At 40.2% G+C, this 22,649-nt stretch overlaps 1 protein-coding gene and 1 pseudogene across 3 annotated transcripts in view; one reads left to right on the forward strand and one right to left on the reverse strand.

Moving 5' to 3' along the window:
• CCDC30 (coiled-coil domain containing 30) overlaps positions 1-22,649 on the forward strand; it is a 116,139-nt gene that overhangs the window by 69,252 nt on the left and 24,238 nt on the right. For all 3 annotated transcript variants that reach the window (XM_059374375.1, XM_059374376.1, XM_059374374.1), the window contains exons 11-15: positions 5,678-5,857; positions 12,120-12,329; positions 16,763-16,917; positions 21,336-21,498; positions 22,008-22,120. In XM_059374375.1, the coding sequence (XP_059230358.1) occupies positions 5,678-5,857; positions 12,120-12,329; positions 16,763-16,917; positions 21,336-21,498; positions 22,008-22,120 (821 nt within the window). The remainder of the gene's footprint in view (positions 1-5,677; positions 5,858-12,119; positions 12,330-16,762; positions 16,918-21,335; positions 21,499-22,007; positions 22,121-22,649) is intronic.
• Positions 19,139-20,666, reverse strand: LOC132001522 (glyceraldehyde-3-phosphate dehydrogenase-like; annotated as a pseudogene).

Genomic DNA, 22,649 nt, shown 5'->3' on the forward strand with positions numbered 1-22,649 from the left:
CTCCGTGACATCCAGATGGTCTTTCTAAAGAACATTCTCTCTTTCACCTCTAGGCTTTTAGGCATTTTGTTCGTTAAGTCATCCTGGAGCACCAGGATTTATTTTTCTCTGTTCCCATCTATACCAGCACCTTCACCCAACATACCCACACACACATGCTAGTATGCACACACTGGTACCTTTATGTTTGCTTGGTTTGTGCCTAGTCATCCATCAGGTCTCAGATTACTTACTACGAGTGTAATCTACTCCCTTAATATCCTTATTTCTCACCAAATTGTAAGCCCTCTAGGGCAGGGATTGTGTCCTACTGTAGTCCCAGTGCCTGCCAAAGTGCCTGGAGCTCATTGAGTAATTAAAAAATCTTTATAAGCTGTGTCTGCCCAGTGCCATACTTAATGTTGAAAAAGTGAAAAGTTCCCTTAAACTGGTTGATTTGGTATAAACGAAACTCTCTGATGGGTCATCTCCCTGAATGTGAGTAAAAAAAATATGACTCATTTGTTTTAAAAATTTCTGTATAAGAGTAAGAGAACTATTCTGCTACAGAATTCAAGTTGAAAGATTTGCTTGCAGTACTTGTTGATTTTTGGAGGGAGGGGTCCATATTCTGCTACTATAATGAGAATTTTGACAGTTTTCTGTTGTTATATTTGTACCAAGTCCTGAACAAGGAGAAAGTAAGCAGAAGGAAATTGCAGAGGAGTCAGTAAAGGAGGGCACTTTGCCAGGAGAGAGGCAGAAGGAGGAGGACTCACAACAGAACCAAAATATGGAGGGTGAAGGACAGCAGTTGATCTTGAAGCCTGAGGAAATCAAGAGGCTTAGAGAAGAGCTGAATCGTATAAATCAAAGCCTCCTGCAATCTCAGAGCTCAGGGGATAGTTCAGATGACAATAGTGCCAAGGTAGGTGCTGTACACACGTACTCTGATTAGGTCCATTTCCTCTGGCCAGCTGTGGATGTAAGTACCATTTTTATATCAACATTCATGAAAGTTGTTAAGCAAGATCATCACCATGTCCTGAGTGGTGATTAAACAGTCAACAGAAACACTTTGTTCTAAAGGGTTCTTAGGCTCCAGTTAGGCTCAGCAGGAAGAAATGCCGATTGGTCCTTAACATCTCCCACAGGGAGGCAGGGTAGCCATATTTTCTATTCATCAGTGCCTGGCTTAGAATTACAAAATAGCTAGTTTGGGTGGGTAAAAGACCACAGACATGGAATTGATTTGAGTTTGGCTTTTGCTACTTACTCAAGATCTGCCTGCTGGAGAAATGCCGGGAGTGACTCCCAACCATGCCTTAGCTCTTATACCTCAATTTTGCAGGTTCCCCCTAGTACAAATTAAGATTTCTGTACACATGCCTTTCTAGGAATTATTTTGAGATCCACAGAGGGAGGCCTTTGTACACATACATAGGCCAACTTCAAAAGACTGATAATACACATTTAAAAATGGCTTCAAATATACACAGGAAAAAAAGGCAGAGTAATAGTAAAGGAAGTCAAAAGTACATTTGAAAAGAAATGCAAATATAGGGTCTGAAAACAAGGCAAGTCACAGTAAAGAAGGAAAATAGATCCCTGAAAGAAGATTCACACACGTTTGAAAGAGAAGGGAGCCATTGCATTTATTGAGAAGACCAAAGGGGGTATGACATCCAATGTTCAAAAAAAGGTTAATTTTAAATCCCCCAGGCAGTCCCTTTATTGGGCAGTGAGCAGCATAGAGGCTTGGGCAGAGGATGGACACTGTGGTCACATAGATTATAAAATCTTGGTTTAAGAGCTTAAAATGATCAATTTACTCTCCAACAATGAGTTGGAGAGTATGACAATTAACACCCGGGTTCATTTATTAATTTTATTTAATGTACCCTTTCTCATTATTTGAAGAATCATCTCTCAATACACAGGAGGGAGGTGAAAAATGATTAAATATATAAAAATTATGTGGGTCATCTGGGAGAAGAGCCACTTTGTAAAAGGACAAATGGTCCTTAAACCACATAGCCTCTAGGGTTTCACTGAATTCTTGTAGAGTTCAGTAATTTTGCTCCATAGTAATGACTTTGAATGAGTGAAAGAAGGGTAATTTGCTCTTACTCGTTTATCTGAGTATTTATGAACTTCCAGGACCTGTGTTGGGCCCCTGTGTTTTAGCAGGAAACAAGATAGATGTGGGCCTCTTGGGAAAAAATAACATATTTATATTTTGAACTTTACATGTCCCAAAGCAGTATCTCTCTCTCTCTCTCTCTCTCTCTCTCTCACACACACACACACACACACACACACACAATTTCACTTCTTTAAGCAGGCAAAGGAGAAAAGACATTTTAGACAAGTTTTGTTTGTTTCCAGGGTTCTGTACAATGATAATTTCAGAAACTTTCTCTGTGTAGAGGGTCCTTTGATGTACTGGTGGCTAGAAATTGTTCTGCCTTTTAGTTCTTGTGTATGTGAAGTTTTGGGTCTTCACCCTTCTTGTCCCATTAGTGTCTAGTGCCTACCTCCTTTTTGCTCTATTGTTTTAATCTAACATACACATTTAAGCAACTGTGGCTTGAGACCAGATGTCAAATTCTAAAGAATGCTTATAGATGGCAAATACATAGAAAAAGAACTGTGAGCTCCTCTTTTATGAGTAAGTAGGTGAGCTCTATTGCTCTTATGTATTTGTGACATCATTTGGGGGGGCTGATCACCTTTGGTGCCTTAATTTCTGCTGTTCAACAGCATTCCAGGTAAGGTTGTAAGAGCTGAATTCAAGATTTTTACTTCCACAATGTTTGTGAAACAAACTGTAATCATCATTAATTAGCTTAATTTTATAGGTTTAAAAATCTAGCTTCATGTTTTTCCATGACATCATTGAATATTTGCTCTGTTCCAGGCACTACACTAAATACCTTGTATATATTAAGCAACACAACAAGGCAGGATGGTGTTGTTGCCACTTTACAAATGAGGAAACTGAGGCTTTAGAGAGGTTAAATAATTTTCCTAAAATGACACGTTGCGGTGGAACCTGGGTCTGTCTACTCTAGAACTTGACCTGTCATTTGCCTCCCCTTGCTGAGAAAGTCAAAGAAAGCATACAGTTCTCCTGTAAAGCTAATTTCCTAAGGAAGGCTGGCAAGCCATCTTCCAAAAGCCCTCCCAAGGTGTCTGTTATTGATTATCTTGATGAATTTATTTGAGGTTTGGCCCTTAGGCTCACAGGCTCTAAAACTTGATGCATTAGTCCCCCTAGAATAGATCTGTATCTTGGGGATGAATTCATATTAAGCCAAACTTTCAAGACTATTGGCTAAAACCAAAATGTCAGTTAGTTATTATCTGTAATAACTAGTTATAAATAGCACTTGAACAGGTTTAAATGAACACATGTTTACCTATAGAGAGCTCAGAAGGAAACTCAAATTTGAAGGTTGTTTGATGAGTAGGGAGTCCAAATAAGTGGACTTGGTTTGATGCTTGACATCTTTGCAAGCCGGATAGCCTGTTCCATCCACACCCACTGAATGAGAGTATCAAAGGCTCATAGGCTTTAATTGTTTCCACAAAAGGAATGATCTTGTCATCGGGACCAGTATATGGATTTGGTTCATATTAAATTTTTATTGTGTGAAGATAATATTTGAAAATATTAAAAGCTAGATCTTAAGCCTATAAAATTAAGATAATTAATGCTGGTTCCAATTTGTTTCATTTTCATTCTTAAGGAATTATGAATTGAGGAGACATTGTGTATGGGTCATCTGGTCTTATGCCTTTAATTTGCAGATGAGTCAGCTGAGACTTGGAGAAGTAATTGGCTTAATAAATCTGTTGATTGGTCAAGAAAGGAAGCTAAGTACTTTACTTTGCAGTTCTACATGGTTCCTAGTAGCCTGAGTGAGTTTAAATGTCTCTGTAATAACCTTCTGCCAGGAAGCCATTTACATGTGGGGAAAATAGAGACCCTTTACTTTGGCCACTTGACTGGTTGCCTGGTAGCTTCTTTACTAGTTAGTTGCCTTTCATGCAAAATAATTTGCATTTCTGCTCGGGCTAAGTGACTTGACTAGAAAACGTAGGCCAGAAGAACTTTTGTTCTGGCTATTCTCATCTTCAAAACAGGTTAAAAATTTCTGTACATTGGTATTAAGGGGGTGCTTTTGTTGTATATGTCTGTTTGGGCGTGTTCAGTGGCCATATGGGCTGCTTGTTATCCATTGATTATTAAAAGCTGCTGTCTGATAATTAAATAAGAAGCTACATTGGTGATCAAGGACTAACAGGTTTCAGGGAATTCTTGTTTTCAGATTGAACCAGAAGGCAGTTAAAGCTGGGTAGCACCCACAGTCCTAGGTCATGTTACTGAGTATTTATTGTATGCCAGGCATCATGCTAAGTGCTGGCATGCATTATCTTACATACCTTTTACTCCATCCAGCAGTTATCATTATTATCCCCATTTTCAGATGAAGGAAATAAAAAGCAGAGAAACTAACTTCTTCAAGATAGATTCAGGACTGGGACGCCTGGGTGGCTCAGTTGGTTGGACGACTGCCTTCAGCTCAGGTCATGATCCCGGAGTCCCGGGATCGAGTCCCACATCAGGCTCCCAGCTCCATGGGGAGTCTGCTTCTCTCTCTGACCTTCTCCTCGCTCATGCTCTCTTTCACTGTCTCTCTCTCAATAAATAAATAAAATCTTAAAAAAAAAAAAAAAGATAGATTCAGGACTGAAACTAATTCCAAAGCTAGGGTTCTTAATAATTACATTATAATTCCATTAAACAATTTTTTCTAGAGATCTTAGACACTTGAAGCTCTAGGATAAGCAAACTGGATTTAGACTGCCTTCTTGACTAAGTCAAGATAGGAGTTAAAGGGCTTTATAGGACTCGGGGAATTCTGTGTTACAATTCTGTTGTAAGCAAGAAAGAGCTGGACTAATGACATGGGATTTCCAGAAAGTCATGGGCAGGAAGGACCCTGGACCAGGACTCAGGAAACTCTAAATATATGTTATCTATTGAATTGGGTAAGGTTGAATTCTTTATCTACATAGTACACCCATGTGAGACTACCTTTTAGAAAACCCCATGATTCCTCCTTTGATCAAGGTGCTTTTATTGCCCTGGAGACCTGCAGGATAGTGTGTGGTTGTATAGTAACTGAAGAAGAATCATGTGAAAGTAACAGGAAAGCAATGAGGAAGACCGGGAATTTAAGATCTTCTGCTAAATGTTCTCTTTCTTTTTGCCAACAGATACCACACACACACACACACACACACACACACACAATGCGTACACATTTACACTTTCCTTCTTCACATATTGGCTCTTTGAACTCCCCATTTAAAGCATGTTTTACTCTAAAATGATCCATGTTTCTCTTTCCCTTCATTCATAAGAAAAGAAAGTTAATTGTCTATGCTTAACTGCTTTGCTCAAATAATTTCATGGATATTTTCACTCTAAAATAACGGGAGTTAAATTATGCGAACAAGTACCAAATGGCCATAAGTATAAAAGAGAGTAATTTGCTGGAGGTAAGCCAACTCCCAAGAATATTTACATGTGAAAAGTTCTGACATTTCTGCTTCTGAGAGCTGGAACCCATGTTTTACCAATATTCTTTCAAATTGCCCATGTTTCTCTTTTAAAATGTTTGTTTAGTGTCCATCATCTGGAGAGAAGGTGAAATACCAGCAGCAAGATGGTGTAGACCAGCTTCGTCAGAATTTGCACCGGCTCCAGATTCTGTGTAACTCGGCTGAAAATGAGCTCCGGTATGAGCGAGGAAAGAACCTGGACTTGAAACAGCATAATAGCTTACTTCAGGAAGAAAGCCTTAAGGTGATTCTTGGGGCATACCCTGGATCGGAGGGTCTCAGTTGCTAATTAGCCCTAGAGATAAACGCGTTCTCATTCCCCAGCTGCATAATTGTGGTAGGACCCCCAGATGTGTGGGCGATGTGAGCTCTCTGATAACTCACTCGGACTCTGCCCCACCAAGAAGGCTCACAGTTCAGTTGTTTCCCTGCTGCTGAAGTTGTGTGTATACTGTCAACTTATAAAGGAGACAAACTTTTTAAAGTTACACAATCTTTTGAAATCACTAGCTAAAACTTTTAACACTTAACTAAATTTGAATGACCTGATCCCAAACGCTGAAGGTCCTGCCCTAGTTCTATCTATAGACTTATTTATCCCTAAGAGCTGTATCCATTATTATTGATTGAATCAAATATCAGCTGCACCAAGGTACAATTCATAGGAGGGCAAACTTATTCTATCAGAAAGTTAGGAGGACATCTCCCAAACATGCTTGTTCTAAAATAATCTATGTAGAACTGCCAGCCACAGAGTTCATCTAAATTTTATGAACCACATGAATATTCAAACTGAACCATCATATAAAAATAGTGCTTCCTTTTAATTGAGGTTCAATTCTGTAAGCATGTATTAGGGACCTAGTTTTCTAGAAGTCCCTATCTTAACTTATAAGTTATAACTTATAAGTTCTGGAATTCAGCATTCAACAAATATGTACAAGGCATTGGTCATAATCCAGGCTGGCAATCTTGTTGATACTGAGGGTTTAACCATAGGTAAAACCAATAAAGTGCTTATCCTCTGGTCAGTAGGAGTCCATGGGTCAAACTCTGCCTGCCTCTTGTTTTTGTAAATAAAGCTTAATTGGCACACAGCCTCACCTGTTTGTTTACATATTATGGATGGCTGCTTTTGTACTGTAATAGCAGATCTGAGTAGTTCTGACAGAGACCATGTGGCCCACAAAGGCTAAAACATATACTCTCTGGCCCTTTATAGGAAAATTCGTCATACCTGGTGTAGCGGGAACAAGGTACCTTCTTCAAAAAGTGACCTAAAAAGAGATTAAGAAGGGTTCCTCCTTTTTAGGAGCTCACAACACAGTGGGGGAGATACAGAGGAAAATAAGTAGTCATTCATTTACGTCAAACTTGAAGGGAGGCCCTTCTAGAGAGTCCTAGTATTCCAGGATTATTTGAAGAAACAGCTTCCTTATTCCTCACCCTTCATGATTTTTTGAATACTGACCATATTCCCTCAAGCCTTTGTAGTAGTAAATTAAATTCCAAATCTTGATCATATTTCCTTGTAAGACAGCATTTCACTTTTCCTTTTAAACACATTTCTGAGATAATTTTCACTGTCTAACTCTGAACATATTCAAGCAATACTACATCTTTCTCAAGGTGTAATGACCAGAGCAACACAGATTATGACTTGACAATTTTTGCTAATCTCATGTATGTGTATTGTGGTAGCTCCTAGCAGTTTTTTTTTTTTTTTTAAGATTGTATTTATTTATTTGACAGAGAGAGAGATCACAAGTAGGCAGAGAGGCAGGCAGAGAAAGAGGGGGAAGCAGGCTCCCTGCTGAGCAGAGAGGCCAATGTGGGGCTCCGTCCCAGAACCCTGAGATCATGACCTGAGCCGAAGGCAGAGGGTTAACCCACTGAGCCACCCAGGCGCCCCACTCCTAGCAGTTTTAAAGTGCATTTCCCTGTTTACAAATGAAGTTGAGCAGCTTTCTATATATTTCTTTGACATTTGAGTTGCTATTTTGTGAAGACCTGTTCAAGATTTTGCTTACTTTTCTGGGGGCTTCTGTCATTTTCATTTTCCCATTAATTTATAAGAATTGTTTATATATGAAGCTTTGATCAGGTGTGTATTACAAACAGCTTCTACTCTATGGCTTATATTTTCACTCTCTAAATATATGTTTTGAGGGACGCCTGTGTGGCTCAGTTGGTTGGGCATCTGCCTTTGGCTCAGGTCGTGATTCTACTGGGATCCAGCCCTGCATTGGGCTTCCTGTGCAGTAGGGAATCTGCTTCTCCTTCTCCCTCTGCTCCTTCCTTTTACTCTTGCTTTCTCTCTCTCAAATAAATAAATAAATAAATAACCTTTAGAAAAAGAGAGTTCTCTGTCAACTTCAAAGCCATAAAGATATTCTCCTACATTACTATATTGTTACATGGGTCATAAGAATATTGGCATATGGGGCGCCTGGGTGGCTCAGTGGGTTAAAGCCTCTGCCTTCGGTTCAGGACATGATATCAGGGTCCTGGGATCGAGCACCACATTGGACTCTCTGCTCAGCAGGGAGCCTGCTTCCTCCTCTCTCTCTCCCTGCCTCTCTCTGTCAAATAAATGAATAAATAAAATCTTAAAAAAAAAAAAAGAATATTGGCATATATGTAGTCTGTTTCCAAGGTCTCTATTCTGTTCCATTGTCCTGTTTTGTCTATTCTTGTGCCAATAACATGCTATCTTAATTATGTTAGCTTTATGTAAATCTTAATATTTGATAGAACACATATTTTCATCTTGTTCTTATTCTAGGATGCCTTGGCATTCTTGGCCTTTTGAAATTCTATAAAAATTTTATCAACAGCTTGTCAAGTTAAATGCACATACCCACATGTACTCACACACACACATACATATATACACAAATGACCTTTTGAGAGTTATACTGAATCTATAGATAAATTTGGGAAGCATTCTTTTTTTAAAAGATTTTATTTATTGCCAGAGAGAGAGAGAATGCACAAGTAGGGGGAGCAGCAGGCAGAGCAGGCAGGGGGGAAGCAGGCTCCCTGCTTAAGCAAGGAGCCCAATGTGGGACTCCATCCCAGGACCTGTGATCATAACGTGAGCCAAAGGCAGCCACTTAACCGACTGAGCCACCCAGGCATCCCAAATCTGGGAGGAATTTAAATCGTTGCAGTATCAAATCCTCTGCTAAATGTGTGTGTAGGGATGCCCGTGTGCTCAGTTGGTTGGGCCACTGCCTTCGGCTCAGGTCATGGTCAGGTTTCCCTTGCTCTGCGGGGAGCCTGCTTCTCCCTCTCCCTCTGCCTCTCCCCCTGCTTGTGCGCGCGCTCTCTCTCTCTGTCAAATAAATAAATAAAATCTTTTTTTTAAAGTGTGTGTATTATATTTAGGTCTTCTTTAATTTCTCCCAATATCATATTTTTCTTTGTAGAGGTCTTATACATCTTTTGCTAGACATAGTCCTAGGTGCTGATACTTTCCACACTATTGTAATTGGTAACTTTTTAAAAATTTCACTTTCTAACTATTGCTGATACATAAAAATGCAATAATTTTTTTCTAATAAAAACCTTGCCATACTTTTAAATTACTTTTTAAAAAAAGTTTTATTTATTGATTTGACAGAGAGGTAGAGAGAGCACAAATAAGCAGAGCAGCAGCAGAGGGAGAGAGAGAAGCAGGCTCTCTGCAGAGCAGGGAGCTTGATACAGGGCTCGATCCCAGGACCCTGGAATCGTGACCTGAGCCGAAGGCAGATGCTTAATCAACTGAGCCATCCAGGTGCCCCTAAATTACTTCTTATAATTTATGTTTCTATCATTTTGTATTTTATATGTAAACAATCATATCACCTAAGAATAAATATAATTTTCTTTCTTCCCTTCCACATGTTACACCTGTTATTCTTTATTCTTGTTCGAAGCAGTGGGTTGGATAGTGCCAAATAGAGCTGGTGATGGGGTATATTTTCTCCTTCCTTGTCTCAAGGGGAAAGCTCTCATATTTCATTTAGTATGTTTTTAGAGGTTTTTTGTTTTTTCTTTTTTTTAAGTTTTGGAGACCAAGGCTGGTTCTTTTTTTTTTTTTTTTTTTTTTAAGATTTTATTTATTTATTTGACAGAGAGAGAGAGACAGCAAGAGAGGGAACACAAACAGGGGGAGAAAGAAACGGAGAGGCAGGCTTCCCACTGAGCAGGGAGCCTGATGCAGGGCTTGATCCCAGAACCCTGGGATCATGACCCGAGCCGAAGGCAGACACTTAACAACTGAGCCACCCAGGCACCCCATAGGGTTTTTTAAAATAGATTTTTAAGAATCACATTAGGAAAATTCTCTTCTAGTGTTCATTCAGTATTTTATGATGAGCACATGTTGAATTTCATCAAATTCTTTTTCTGCATATTTTGATTTTTGAATCTGTTGTTATGGTGAATTACATTGACTGATTTTCTAATGTTAACTCAACTTTGCATTCCTGGGATAAACCCAACCTCATCCTAAATCATTATCCTTTTTCTACATTGCTGATTTTAGCTTGCCAATATTTCTTTGGAATTTTTGCATCTTAGTTCACAAATGAGGCTGGCCTGTCTTTTTCCTTTCTTATAATATCCATGTCAGATTTTGGCATCAAGGTTACCCTAGCCCCTTAACGTGAGATGGATAACATACCCTCTTTTTCTATCCTCTGGAAGAGTTCGTAAAAATAAATTACAATTATTTCTTCTTAAATAATTATAAGAACTCATTTCTGAGTCCTTCTGATTCTAGAGTTTTCTTCTGGGAAAGATTTTCCATTACTGATTCAATTTCTTAATAGTTATAAGAAGTTACGTTTTTTAAGAATTCTTGTATCAACTTTGGTATATTTTATTTTTATAGAAATTTTTCATTTAAATTTTCAAAATTTTTAGTTAAGTTAGTCATCAGTTTTTAAATATATAGATGATCCTTTTTGCTTTCATGTTACTAAATAACCTGTGATTTAAATAAAAGAGGTTGGCGAGGGGAAAAAAGGAGGGAAGAAGCACCTGGTTGGCTCAGTCAGTTAAATCTCCAATTCTTGGGGCGCCTGGGTGGCTCAGTCGTTAAGCATCTGCCTTCGGCTCAGGTCATGATCCCAGGGTCCTGGGATCAAGCCCTGCAATGAGCTCCACATCAAGCCTCCCATTGAGCTCTTCATCGAGCCCCACATGGAGCTCCCCACTAAGTTCCCTGCTCTGCACAGAGCCTGCTTCTCCCTCTCCCACTCCCCCTGCTTGTGTTCCCTCTCTCACTGTGTCTCTCTCTCTGTCAAATAAATAAATTAAATCTTAAAAAAAAAAAAACACACCTCCAACTCTTGATTTTGGCTCAGGATATGATCTCAGGGTTGTGAGATGGAGCCCTGTGTCGGTTCCATGTTGGGCAGCAAGCCTGCTTAAGATTCTCTCCCTTTCACTCTCTTCCCACCCACCCCTAACCTGTGTACTTGCTCTTGAAAGAAAGAGATAAAGAAGGAAGGAAGGAAGGTAAGGAAGGAAGGAAGGAAGGAAGGAAGGAAGGAAGGAAGGAAGGAAGGAAAAGGAAAGGAAAGAAGGAAGAAAGAAGAAGAAAGAGAAAAGAACACTTGGTCTGCAATGTAGAGAACGGATGGAAGTGGCAGGACCACGTTGTTACTGCAGTGACCCAGGCTAGAGATGATGGTGTCATAGACAAGGGTGGTGGACACGGATGGGCAGATGCAAGACATGTTGTTGAAGCAACATGCCAGTGGGTGCCCAATGGGCTCATGATAGGTAAGGAAAACTCAGGATGACTCTCAGACTACTGGCTTGAACAAAACCTTAGATGGTGGCATCATTTACTGAAATCAGGAAGACAGAGAAAAATGATGTTTGATATGGACAGACTCAAGGAGTTTTATTTTAGCAGTTATTGGCATGAAGGTGGTATTTCAAATCATGAACCTAGGGAAAGAATGAGCCACTCTCAAGGCCTACAGTAGTCCAGTGATATTTAGAAGTTGAGTCGCATTATAATAGTCTACACAGGAAGAACCAGGAAGGAACAGCAAAGAGGTAGGAGAACACCAGGAGACTTCAGTATCATAGACTCCAAGATAACCTTCTGAGATGGAGGGAGTGAACGCTACCTAAAAGCTCAGTTGTCCATTGGATTCATTTTGGCAGTGGGGAGATCAGTAGTGGCCCTGGCATAGGGAGTTTCACGGAGTAGTGGGAATGAAAGCCAGCTTGCAGTTGATTGAACAAAATGATGGAAAATGTTCAGATCAGGCATGTATAGAAACTTTCAGGAAAATTCCTCTGTCCAGCTGCCATCTGGCTAGATAGACTTTGGCAAGCCTTACTACACATGACAGCTCTGGAGAGGTAATCATGCGTGTGACATTGGCTATTTGTCAGCTCTTGGGGGACAGCACTATTATGAAAAGTGCTTGTTCTGGCTCACCTTCACCTTTTTGCCACGTTTTTTTCTATCACTCTTGTTCATTCCCCACCTCCAGATCAAAATTGAACTAAAGCAGGCCCAGCAGAAGTTATTAGATAGCACAAAGATGTGCTCTTCACTCACAGCAGAATGGAATCACAGTCAGCAGAAAATCAGGGAACTGGAGCTGGAGGGACTTACACAGGCTCAGAGCATCAAATCCCAGAACAACCTGCAGGAAAAGCTGGCTCAGGAGAAATCAAAAGTTGCTGATGCGGAGGCAAAGGTAATTATCCTCATGCTTAATAAATAACGTGCACTGGATTCCACTACTGAAATCCCATTTCCCCAAAGAGTCTAAGAAGTAGCTGCGATGCAGACTTGATAGAATTCTAGGGTTTTTCTTTGCTCTTCCATGCTCTCCTCTCTCTTGACTTCACCTGCTCCTGCAGTTTCAGTAAAGCTCCTGTTTCTTTAAACTGCATGAACTTTAAAAAAAAAAAGGGTAGGTTTAATAAAGCTGTAACATGAACCTAAAGTAAGTGATTGAAGCCATATGAGTTTTGCTTTATGCTTTCAACTTTTAAAAAACTGATTCACCTCTCATTTGTCTGTTTATATGATTTTTAATCTTGTAACTTGTGGGGGCAATTTGTGTTGTGAAAAGCATGTTTGGAAATCATGCCCCTGCATTTCATACTGCCTAACACCAGGTGGCAGTGGTATGTAACAGTAGCACATTTTGATTTGTGGGTTTGAGAGTTCAATCTCACATTTAAAAAAAAAAAATCATAAAATAAGTAAATCATTTCATCAGACCATATAAATATAAAACCAACATCAAAAACTAGATGATAGCAATCTTAATTATGCTTGGAAGCCTAATTTTGAGCTAATGAAACCAGGAGTGAACACAAGAGTGTTCATACTGTGTAATTTCATTTATATGAGGTTTAAGAATAGAAAAAACTCAGCTGTGATCAGAAGATGGTGGTTGTCTTTATGAGGGCTTCTAATTGGGAGAGGATGAGAGGGAATCTTCTGTGGTGCTGGGAGTATTGTATATCTTTTTTTTTTTTTAAGATTTATTTATTTATTTGACAGAGAGAGAGATCACAAGTAGGCAGAGAGGCAGACAGAGAAAGGGGGAAGCAAGCTCCCCGCTGAGCAGAGAGCTCAGTGTGGGCTCCTGGGATCGCAAGACCCTGGGATCATGACCTGAGCCGAAGGCAGAGACTTTAACCCATTGAGCCATCCAGGTGCCCCAGAGTATTGTATGTCTTGATGTGAGAGGTGGTTGTTTAAGTAAAACTTCATTTGGTATGCTTCAGATATGCACACTTTATGTATGTTATTACTCCATTTAAAAAGTAGTTGGTAATTACAGATTAGTAAAAAAAAAAAAACAACAAAAAAAACCCTAAGTTTAGTAAATATATATATATATATATATATATATATATATATATATACAGATTAGTAAAAAAAAAAACCAACAACCAAACAAGAAAACCTGAATTTAGACAGTACTAAATATTGGTAAGGATTTTGTGTGACAAGGACTCATTTATTGACTGCAATTGGGAGAACAAATTAGTACAAACACTCGGGGGTTTTTAAAAGATTTATTTATTTTAGAGAGAGCACACATGAGAGTGGGGGAGAGGGGCAGTGGGGAAAAGGAGAGAGAAAATCCTCAAGCAGACCCCTTGCTGCTGAGCACAGAGCCCCATGTGGGTCTTGACCCCAGGACCCCAAAATCACGAGCTGAGCTGAAATCAAGAGCCTGACACTTAACCAAGCCACCTAGGCACCCCAATATAAACACTTTGGAAAGCAATTTGGCATTTGTATTTATTTTGTTACATTAAAGATATATATACCATACAATCCAACACTTCTGCCACTAGGGAGAAATACTGGAGAAAATGTCATATTGCACATATGTGCCAGGAGATAGGAATATAATCATTTTTGTAGGAACATTGTTCCAAATAGCAGAAAACTGGAAGCAACCCAAATGTCCACTGACATAAGATAGAATAAATAGCTGTATATTTATACAATAGTGTAAAACAGTGAGAATAGATGAGTTATAGGTACATTTGTAGTTCAACATATATTGAATAAAAACCAAATCTCCAAGGGATGCCTGAGTGGCTTCCCTCTCTCTGTACCTGCCTCTCTGCCTACTTGTGATCTCTGTCAAATAAATAAAATCTTAAAAAAAAAAACAAACCAAAAAAAAAAACAAATCACCAGAAACACAGTACGAGTCCATTGATATAAAGGTCAAAATGGTATACAATAAAATTTATGTTATGTAGCTTATATATTAAAGAAAAACCAAGGAAATGGTTAATACAAAATTCAGATACTGGTTTTCTCGAGTGGGGAGGGAAGGGGGCTAATCAGCAAGGTATCAGATTAGACTTCAAAAGTATTGGAAATGTTATTTTCTCTTTTTTTAAGATTTTATTTATTTGACAGAGAGAGCACAAGTAGACAGAGAGGCAGGCTAAGAGAGAGGGGAAACAGGCCCCCTGCTGAGCAAAGAGCCTGACGCGGGGCTTGATCCCAGGATCCTGAGACCATGACCTGAGCTGAAGGCAGAAGCTCAACCCACTGAGCCATCCAGGCACCCTGAAATGTTATTTTCTTAAACTGGGTGACAGGTTCAAACTTTTGCATATGTCCTTGGCAGAGAAGCCAATAGGGTGATATTGTCATTTGTGGAAATAAGAGTGCATATCTTTAAGGAATCATTTTCCCTAAGCAGAACTAAGTGGGGCAGCTCAAAGGAACTTGAGTTGACCTCATGATGACTGGCTGTCCACTACCACTGCCCCTGAATCATTCTGCATCTTCACCTCTCCTATGGTTCATGGGCTCTGCAAGGACCTGGGACTGATGCACAAAGCCCTGCTTTTAAAAAAAGGAGTGCCATCCACTGGCATTCAGTGAATGTTTGTGGGGAATGTGGTGCCAAACCATTATAACGCATGCATTGTCAGATCAAGAATACATTTGAGGGGCGCCTGGGTGACTCAGTGGGTTAAGCTGCTGCCTTTGGCTCAGGTCATGATCTCAGGGTCCTGGGATTGAGTCCCACATCAGGCTCTCAGCTCAGCAGGGAGCCTGCTTCCCTCTCCCTCTCTGCCTGCCTCTCTGCCTACTTGTGATCTCTGTCAAATAAGTAAATAAAAGCTTAAAAAAAAAAAAAGAATACATTGGAGAAACAATAACTATTTTGCTAAAAACTATTCATTCAATAAATATTTATTGAGCATCTACTCTGTACCAGTACATAGCATATAAAATTGTGTCACAGTTTTGGGTGACACGGGGTTTATAAAAAATAAATAAACAAAAATAGACTTACCTACCAAAAAAAGTTTTTAATGATACTTTTAATCTAACATGTAAATTCTGAAATAGAATGATACATCTCTCTATCAAATTATAAGTCTTATTTTTAGTTCTACCAGTACATTGAAAAATGTGTTACTGATGCTAGGTGATATCCTAATAAGTACTTGGTTTGTAAGAGGCTTCTGCTTTATTTTAAAATCTTGTTGTGAATCTGGCTACACTGTAAAGAAACTAGACACGCTCACACATTGCTGTTGGAAGTATAAATTAGCCTAATACCTATAGAGCCAGGTTGGCATTATCAATTTTTTTAAAGATTTTATTTATTTGTGTGTGTGAGAGAGAGAGATCAAAAGTAAGCAGAGAGGCAGGCAGAGAGAGAGGAGGAAGCAGGCTCCCCATCGAGCAGAGAGCCCAATGTGGGGCTCCATCCCAGGCCCCTGAGATCATGACCTGAGCCGAAGGCAGAGGCTTAACCCACTGAGCCACCCAGATGCCCCTGCATTATCTATTAAACAAACAAGTAATAGCCTTTGCCATAGCAAATTCTTATCTCATATTTTATTCTAGAACAATTGTTTGTAATAGCAAAAGATTGGAATCAATTTAAATATCCCATCAGTAGGGATCTACTTAAGTAAGTTATAGTATATCCTTATGGTAGAATAGTATGTGGCTATAAAAGAGAAGGCAATTCTACATAAACATGTAATACAGAAAAATCACCAAGTTTATTACTTTAAAAAAGCAAGGTGAAGGGTGCCTGGGTGGCTCAGTTGGTTAGGTCTCTGACTCTTGTTTTGGCTCAGGTCATGGTCTTGGGGTCATGAGATTGAGCCCTGTGGGGGGGCCTCTGCACTGGGGTGGAGCCTGCTTAAGATTTTCCCTCTGCCCCTCTGCTCCCGCAAATTTTTTTAAAAGGCAAGGTGCATAAGTACATATGATATGCCATCATTTGTGTAAAAAAATATGTATATGGGAGAGAACTGCATAATAATATTTATGTGGGCATCAATAAATCTCTGGAAAGGTACACAAGAAACTAATACCAGTGATTAATTACCTACATGACTGAGAAAAACTGGCAGGAAGACAGAATAGAGATGAGAAGGAGTTTTCACTACATAACTTCGTTTACACAAACATACACTAAACTATGCCAATGTATCATATAATGTAAAACATAGGTAATTTATTTTAAAGTTAAAATAAACTTGGCCATGTTCTTTACTTTAGACCAGATTTGTTTGTTAGCACGACGTTTGCTGGTTGCTCATGGGGTATTTCCCTAACTGGAAAAAAGGTCAGACTTTTCTTAATGTTTTATTCACAAATATTTCCTTCAAGATCCTGGATCTGCAGCAGAAATTAGAACATGCTCAAAAAGTCTATCTCTCTGACGCTTGTAGTTTGGGGATGAAGCAACTAGAGCAAAGAATAAAAGCAGCACTGGAAAATGAAGCTAAAACAAAGCAGCAATATCAGGAAGAACAGCACAAGAGGTAAGAGGAACAGAGATGTCCGGGTCGTGGGGGCTAACCACTGAGCTCACCCGCCTGTCAGCCTTCCCGTGCATCTCCTCACTGTTCCCGCTGACATGAACTCCGCGGCGCAGCCTCTTATCACACTGTCTTCTCGTTCCTTTCCTTGTTTGCTTTTCACACCAGAGTGTCAGATTTCTTCAAGGCTGGGATTACTTCTGTTGCTCTGAGACACACAGGGTGCACCAGTCAGTTTTCTTGAATGACTGGATGACCTATGAAATATGCTACTCTGGGATTTGCTTTTCTAGTTCTAGCATGATTGGCGTAAAATGCAAACTAAATGAAATTAACTTTTGTATTTATTAGCTGATTTTCTTCAAAGAATTTCCAAGTACTTTACAGGCATCATTCTTGATGATTATATCAAGAATCTGTAACCTGTTAGGAGCTTTCATTTTTTTTTTTTCTAAAATTATTACTATCACAATTCTTACTTAAATGACCTTCCTGGATGACCTAAACTTCAGTAACCAATGCTTCCTACTTCTATGACACTTCGAGTGATTTGCATATATTTTAAGAAAAATATGGTTTTAGCCACTGAAAAGACATGCGGACATTCACATGTATTATGAAGCTGAGAAATTTACTTTTGGTTTTAGTAAAAAGCGATAGCATAGGGCGCAGCACTCAGTAGGTACTCAGAGATCGTGACTGAATGAATCTTTGAGTAAGTGAGTGAGTGAACGTATGAATGAATAATGAGTTCACTCAGTGAGGTACAGTGGAAAAACACTTGCCTCACTGCCGCATCTAACAGGATGGTAGGCCTTCCTCCTGTTATGATACAGCTAGATCCCGAATAAACTATGAGCATACCTTTTAAAGTATTAGCCACGATAAAGCAAGAGAAAGCACTAACAGCAAACATATAATAAGCTCAAACAAAAACGATGAATGTAAATAAACTTCTAAGTCAGGGGGCAAGTAATAACACCAGCCCCAGATTTGAGAAAAAGTTGCTGAGGAAGTTTGCCCCAAAGTGGGAGATGTGAACTAGAGACTCTGGTATTAAGCTGGGAGTCTTGAAGTGTTCCCCAGTAGACAGCCCCATGGTTTCCCCAAATTATCTCTGGGGGAAAACAACTCAGTTTAGGTATCAAGGATTCCCATATTATAAGGTTTTTTATTTTTTTTTAAGATTTTATCTATTTATTTGACAGAGAGAGAGAGAGTGAGCACAAGTAGTGGGAAGAGCAGACAGAGGGAGAGGGAGAAACAGGCTACCTGCCGAGTAGGGAGCTCAATGTGGGGCTCAATCCCAGAACCCTGGGATCATGACCTGAGCCGAAAGCAGACATTTAATGACTGAGCCACCCAGGCAACCTTGATTTTTAATTCCATGACATTATTTTAAACAGTTGTATAGCATTCTTTACATAGATATACTATAATTTATGTAAAATGCTTCTTAGACATTTTGTTACAAATAATGCTGCATATCCCTACATTTTGTTACAAATAATGCTGAATATCCTTGTGCGTAGACTTTATGGTGAGCGTTATACTAAGGGAGGTTTAGGGTGCTGTGTCATGCATAGCAGAGACACTTAATCTAGTCTAGGAAGCTCAAGAAAACCTTGCTCAAAGAAAGCTATTTAAACTGAATGTGAGGTATTTGGGGTGGATGGCTCAATAGAGAATATTAGGGGAAAGAAGTCCTAGGAGAGGAAGATAAGGAAAAGCTTGGAGTTGTAGGGGAGGAATAAGGGTAGAGGATGACTTATTTCAGGAAGTGAAAAAAGTTCATTTTGCCTGTAACAGAATGTTTGGGGATGAAGTGAGTGGTAAGAAAACTAGGCTGGAAAGCTGAGCTAGCTAACAAGCTCTATTGAAGTGCTTAGACTTTATGATATGATGAGATTGTGATGTAGAAAGAGTACTCTGGTTGCTACGTAAGGAATGGATTGAGAGGTTGAAGCTGTTGGGGAGACAGGGAGTTCCTCAATCTACTGATTTCTTAATTTCTTTTTTTTTTAAGCTGGGTACAGTATACTTTATTGATGGAACAGGACAATGTAGGGCTGCCCAAGCCTCTCCCCTTCTTCAAGGGGTCTGTGATGAAAACTATGGTGGTTAGGAGATTTTCAGTGTGTTGAGAGATGAGTTGGGGCAAGGACTCCCCTGTGGTTGAGGTTCTCTCTCTTCTTGTTCTCGCTGAGGCTGGTGTCAGGGGCTCTTATTCCTTAGAGGCCATGTGGATCATAAGGTCCACCACCCAGTTGCTGTAGCCAAATTCATTGTCGTACCAGGAAATGAGCTAGACAATGTGGTCATTGAGAGCAACACAAGCCCCAGGCCTGAAGGTAGAAGAGTGGGTGTCACTGTGAAAATCACAAGAGACAACCTGGTCTTCAGTGTAGGATGCCCTTGAGGGAGCCCTGCGATACCTGTTCCACCACCTTCTCGATGTCATTGTATTTGGCAGCTTTCTCCAGGCGGGAGGTCAGATCCATGACTAACATGTTGGGGGTGGGCATGCAGAAGGCCATGCCAGTGAGCTTCTCAGTCAGCTCAGGGATGACCTTGCCTATAGTCTTGGTGGTGCCAGTAGAAGCAGATGATGTTCTGAGCAGCCCCTTGGCCATAACACCACAGCTTCCCAGAGGGGCTGTCCGCAGTCTTCTGAATGACAGTGATGGCATAGACTGTGGTCACGAGTCCCTCCACAATGTCAAAATTGTCATGGATGACCTTGACCAGAGGAGCTAATCAGTTGGTGGTACAGGAGGCATTACTGACAGTCTTGAGGGAGTTGTCTTACTTCTCAAGGTTCATGCCCCTCACAGACATGGGGGTATCAACACAAGGGGCAGAGATGATGACTGTCTCAGTTCCCACCTTTCAAGTGAGCCCCAGCCTCCTCCATGGTGGTGAAGACCCCAATGGACTCCACAACATACTCAGCACCAGCATCACCCCATTTGATGTTGGCAGGATCTTGCTCCTGGAAGATGGAGAGGGGCTTTCCATTGATGACAAGTTTCCCATTCTCAGCCTTGCCTATGCCATGGAATCTGCCATTGGTGGAATCATAGTGGAACATGTAGACTGTGTAGTTGAGGTCAGTATCCACTTTGTCAGAGTTAAAAGTAGCCCTGGTGGCCAGGTGCCCAATGTGACCAAATTCGTTTACTCAGACAATTGTGTCTCAGGGACATGGCTGACACTGCCCTGGAAGATGTGGCTGTTGGTCTAATGGAGAGGAGCAGAGAGCATTCTTAATTTCATTCATTGGCATAACTGGTTTATCTCTTCGTCTTTGCTCAAACTATATGTAATGTGGGAGTTAATTTCTAACATATTCATCAATTGCTTTTTAAATTTTGACTTGCTATATTTCAATGACAATTTCCAACTCCTAAATTCCATTGTAGCTAACTCAAGTTTCCTTAGTGCCAGCAATTTAAAAGCCTCCCTTTCAGCTCAAAATCTTATTACTTAGTCTGGCCCCTTGATCAGAAATTCAGAATGGAACCAAAAAAAGAAGTAGACAATAAGAGGCAGGAATTGCTCAGGTCTGTAATGAATGAAATGAAAACAGCGATGAAGAGGGCAGTGCTGGTGCACGAGTGGATGTGAATGGTAGGAGGTAAGCTTATAAAGCCTGCACTTATATCAGGAACCACAACAAGAATTGGAGGTGTTGGAGGTTGAGAGGTATGAGTCCCATGTTTCAAATCTCTTAATCTTTCCCAGGAATCCATTGGTTTTTCAGAAAACTGAAGTTAGAGAAAGTGAGCTCATCTGTCCAATAGCAGTAGTGACCTAGCATGTAGGTACTACTCCATCACGCTTATTGTATTCTTCTAGATAATCTCCTAAATCCAAAGAGTCTTGTTGGAAATCTTCAGAAACTCTTCCACAAACTGTGGTCTGATGAAATTCCCTCTGAAGGAGTTAAGTACTTATGCCCCTTCTGGAAAAGGGGGAACTTCCTCATCAAACACAGGCTCATTTATGATTCAGCCTCTGCAACATTAACACGTGTGCCTTAGTCTCAGTAGTGTGTGTATGAACAGCACCATATTGAACCAAGATCAAGGGACTCAACTTGTAAAGCAGTGAGGATGAGGGGAAAGAATAGAGAATTCAGGATTAGAGCCCTACATCCATCTTGTTCCAGCAGGTTAAAGCTCTCTGTGCCACAGCTTCCTCTGTGAAATAAAGGAAGTTACTTCCTTTTCAGAGGGTTGTTTTGATGAGTGAGAGCAAGAACTAAGAAGAGCATCTTCCACAAAAGAGGTCCCCTGTGTTGGTCTATGGACACATAGCTTACCTCATTGAACAGTAAAATCCCTTGTGATGATATAATAATTTTAGGTCAAAGAATTTTGTAAATTCAGTGTAATTTGATGTACATTAATTGCCCTCAGGAAACTCCTGGGTCAGAATTTAAAAGAGCTACAAAAGCAAGTGAGAATCTTACAAGATAAAGGGAATCAACTGGAAATAACCAATTCTCAGCAGCAATCCAGAATTCAGCAACAGGAGGCCCAACTCAAACAACTGGAAGAGGAAAAAAGAAAATCGGAAGAGGTAAGAAAGTAAATGGATACACTTTTCAGTTTTCCTATTCCTGTAGACCCAAGTCACAGCTAATCATTATTGAGAGCCCAGCATTTTACCCCTTAAATTTATCAGGAAAGCAGAATCTACTCTAGCTATCTCAAGCAGGAAAGGATTGAACACAGGGAATAACATGCTTGCCAACTGTTGGGAGATGCTGGTATGAGGAGAATGTCAGAATGTCAGAACTTTGGGTAACCCCAGAAGCCCAGAAACCCCAGGGAAACCCACTCCTGCAGCCCCCAAGAGAGGGAGTTGTAGAAACACTCCCTGAACCCCTGTAAATGCCTCTTCTGATGTCTGCCTGGTCACCTCCCCACTAGAGCTGGAGGACGACGGCTCTCCCCTCCCACTGCCCTCTAGACTGTGTGCAAGTGCCTCTCCTTTGTTGGAACTCTGCTGTTAAGGAAAGTGTAGTTTTCAGACTTCTAATCTCGCAGCACAGAATAGTCTCATTTAAAAAAAAAAATGTTTTTCAGCATCTCAGAAGCAACCGAGAATTATCAGAAAAGATATCTGGGCTGCAGAAGGAGAAAAAAGCGCTCTGTGAAGAATATGGGCAGTTTCTGAAGCAGCTTGATGTCCATGTGAGGTAAATGAAAACGAGTTCCCTCTGAATGGGGAGTTCATGCTTTTCCCCAAATAGACCCTTTTCATTTGCCTTCCTGCTCTTCTCCCCTTGCATTCTTCGCTCTGACCACCCTCTCCTTGTTTCAACTCCTCATTTCAACTCATAATTCTTAGACTAGGAATCACCGTCTCCAAGAAGCCTTTCTCGACACCGCCAGCCTGGACTGAGTGAAGTGCTCATTCTTTGTACACTGTAGCCTTTGTACATGCCTCTTTGTATTTATTTCAGAACTTGCTGCATTCTTTTGAAATATTATGTTTCACTACCTGTCCTCCTCACCAGACTGTAGGCTTTTCAAGGGCCTGGACCATGGTCTTATGCATCTTTTTATCCATAGTCTCCAGTATATAGTAGGTGCTCAATAAAAAATGTGTTTCTGAACTTCCGGTTCTTTCTTACATTCCCTGCTCATTATTCTACCAGATTCCTCCCACTCTCCTCCTTTCTGGAATGTAGCATAGTAGTTCAGAGTATGGACTCTGGAGCCATA

Source organism: Mustela nigripes, chromosome 14, assembly GCF_022355385.1.
Source record: "Mustela nigripes isolate SB6536 chromosome 14, MUSNIG.SB6536, whole genome shotgun sequence".
Taxonomy (NCBI): domain Eukaryota; kingdom Metazoa; phylum Chordata; class Mammalia; order Carnivora; family Mustelidae; genus Mustela; species Mustela nigripes.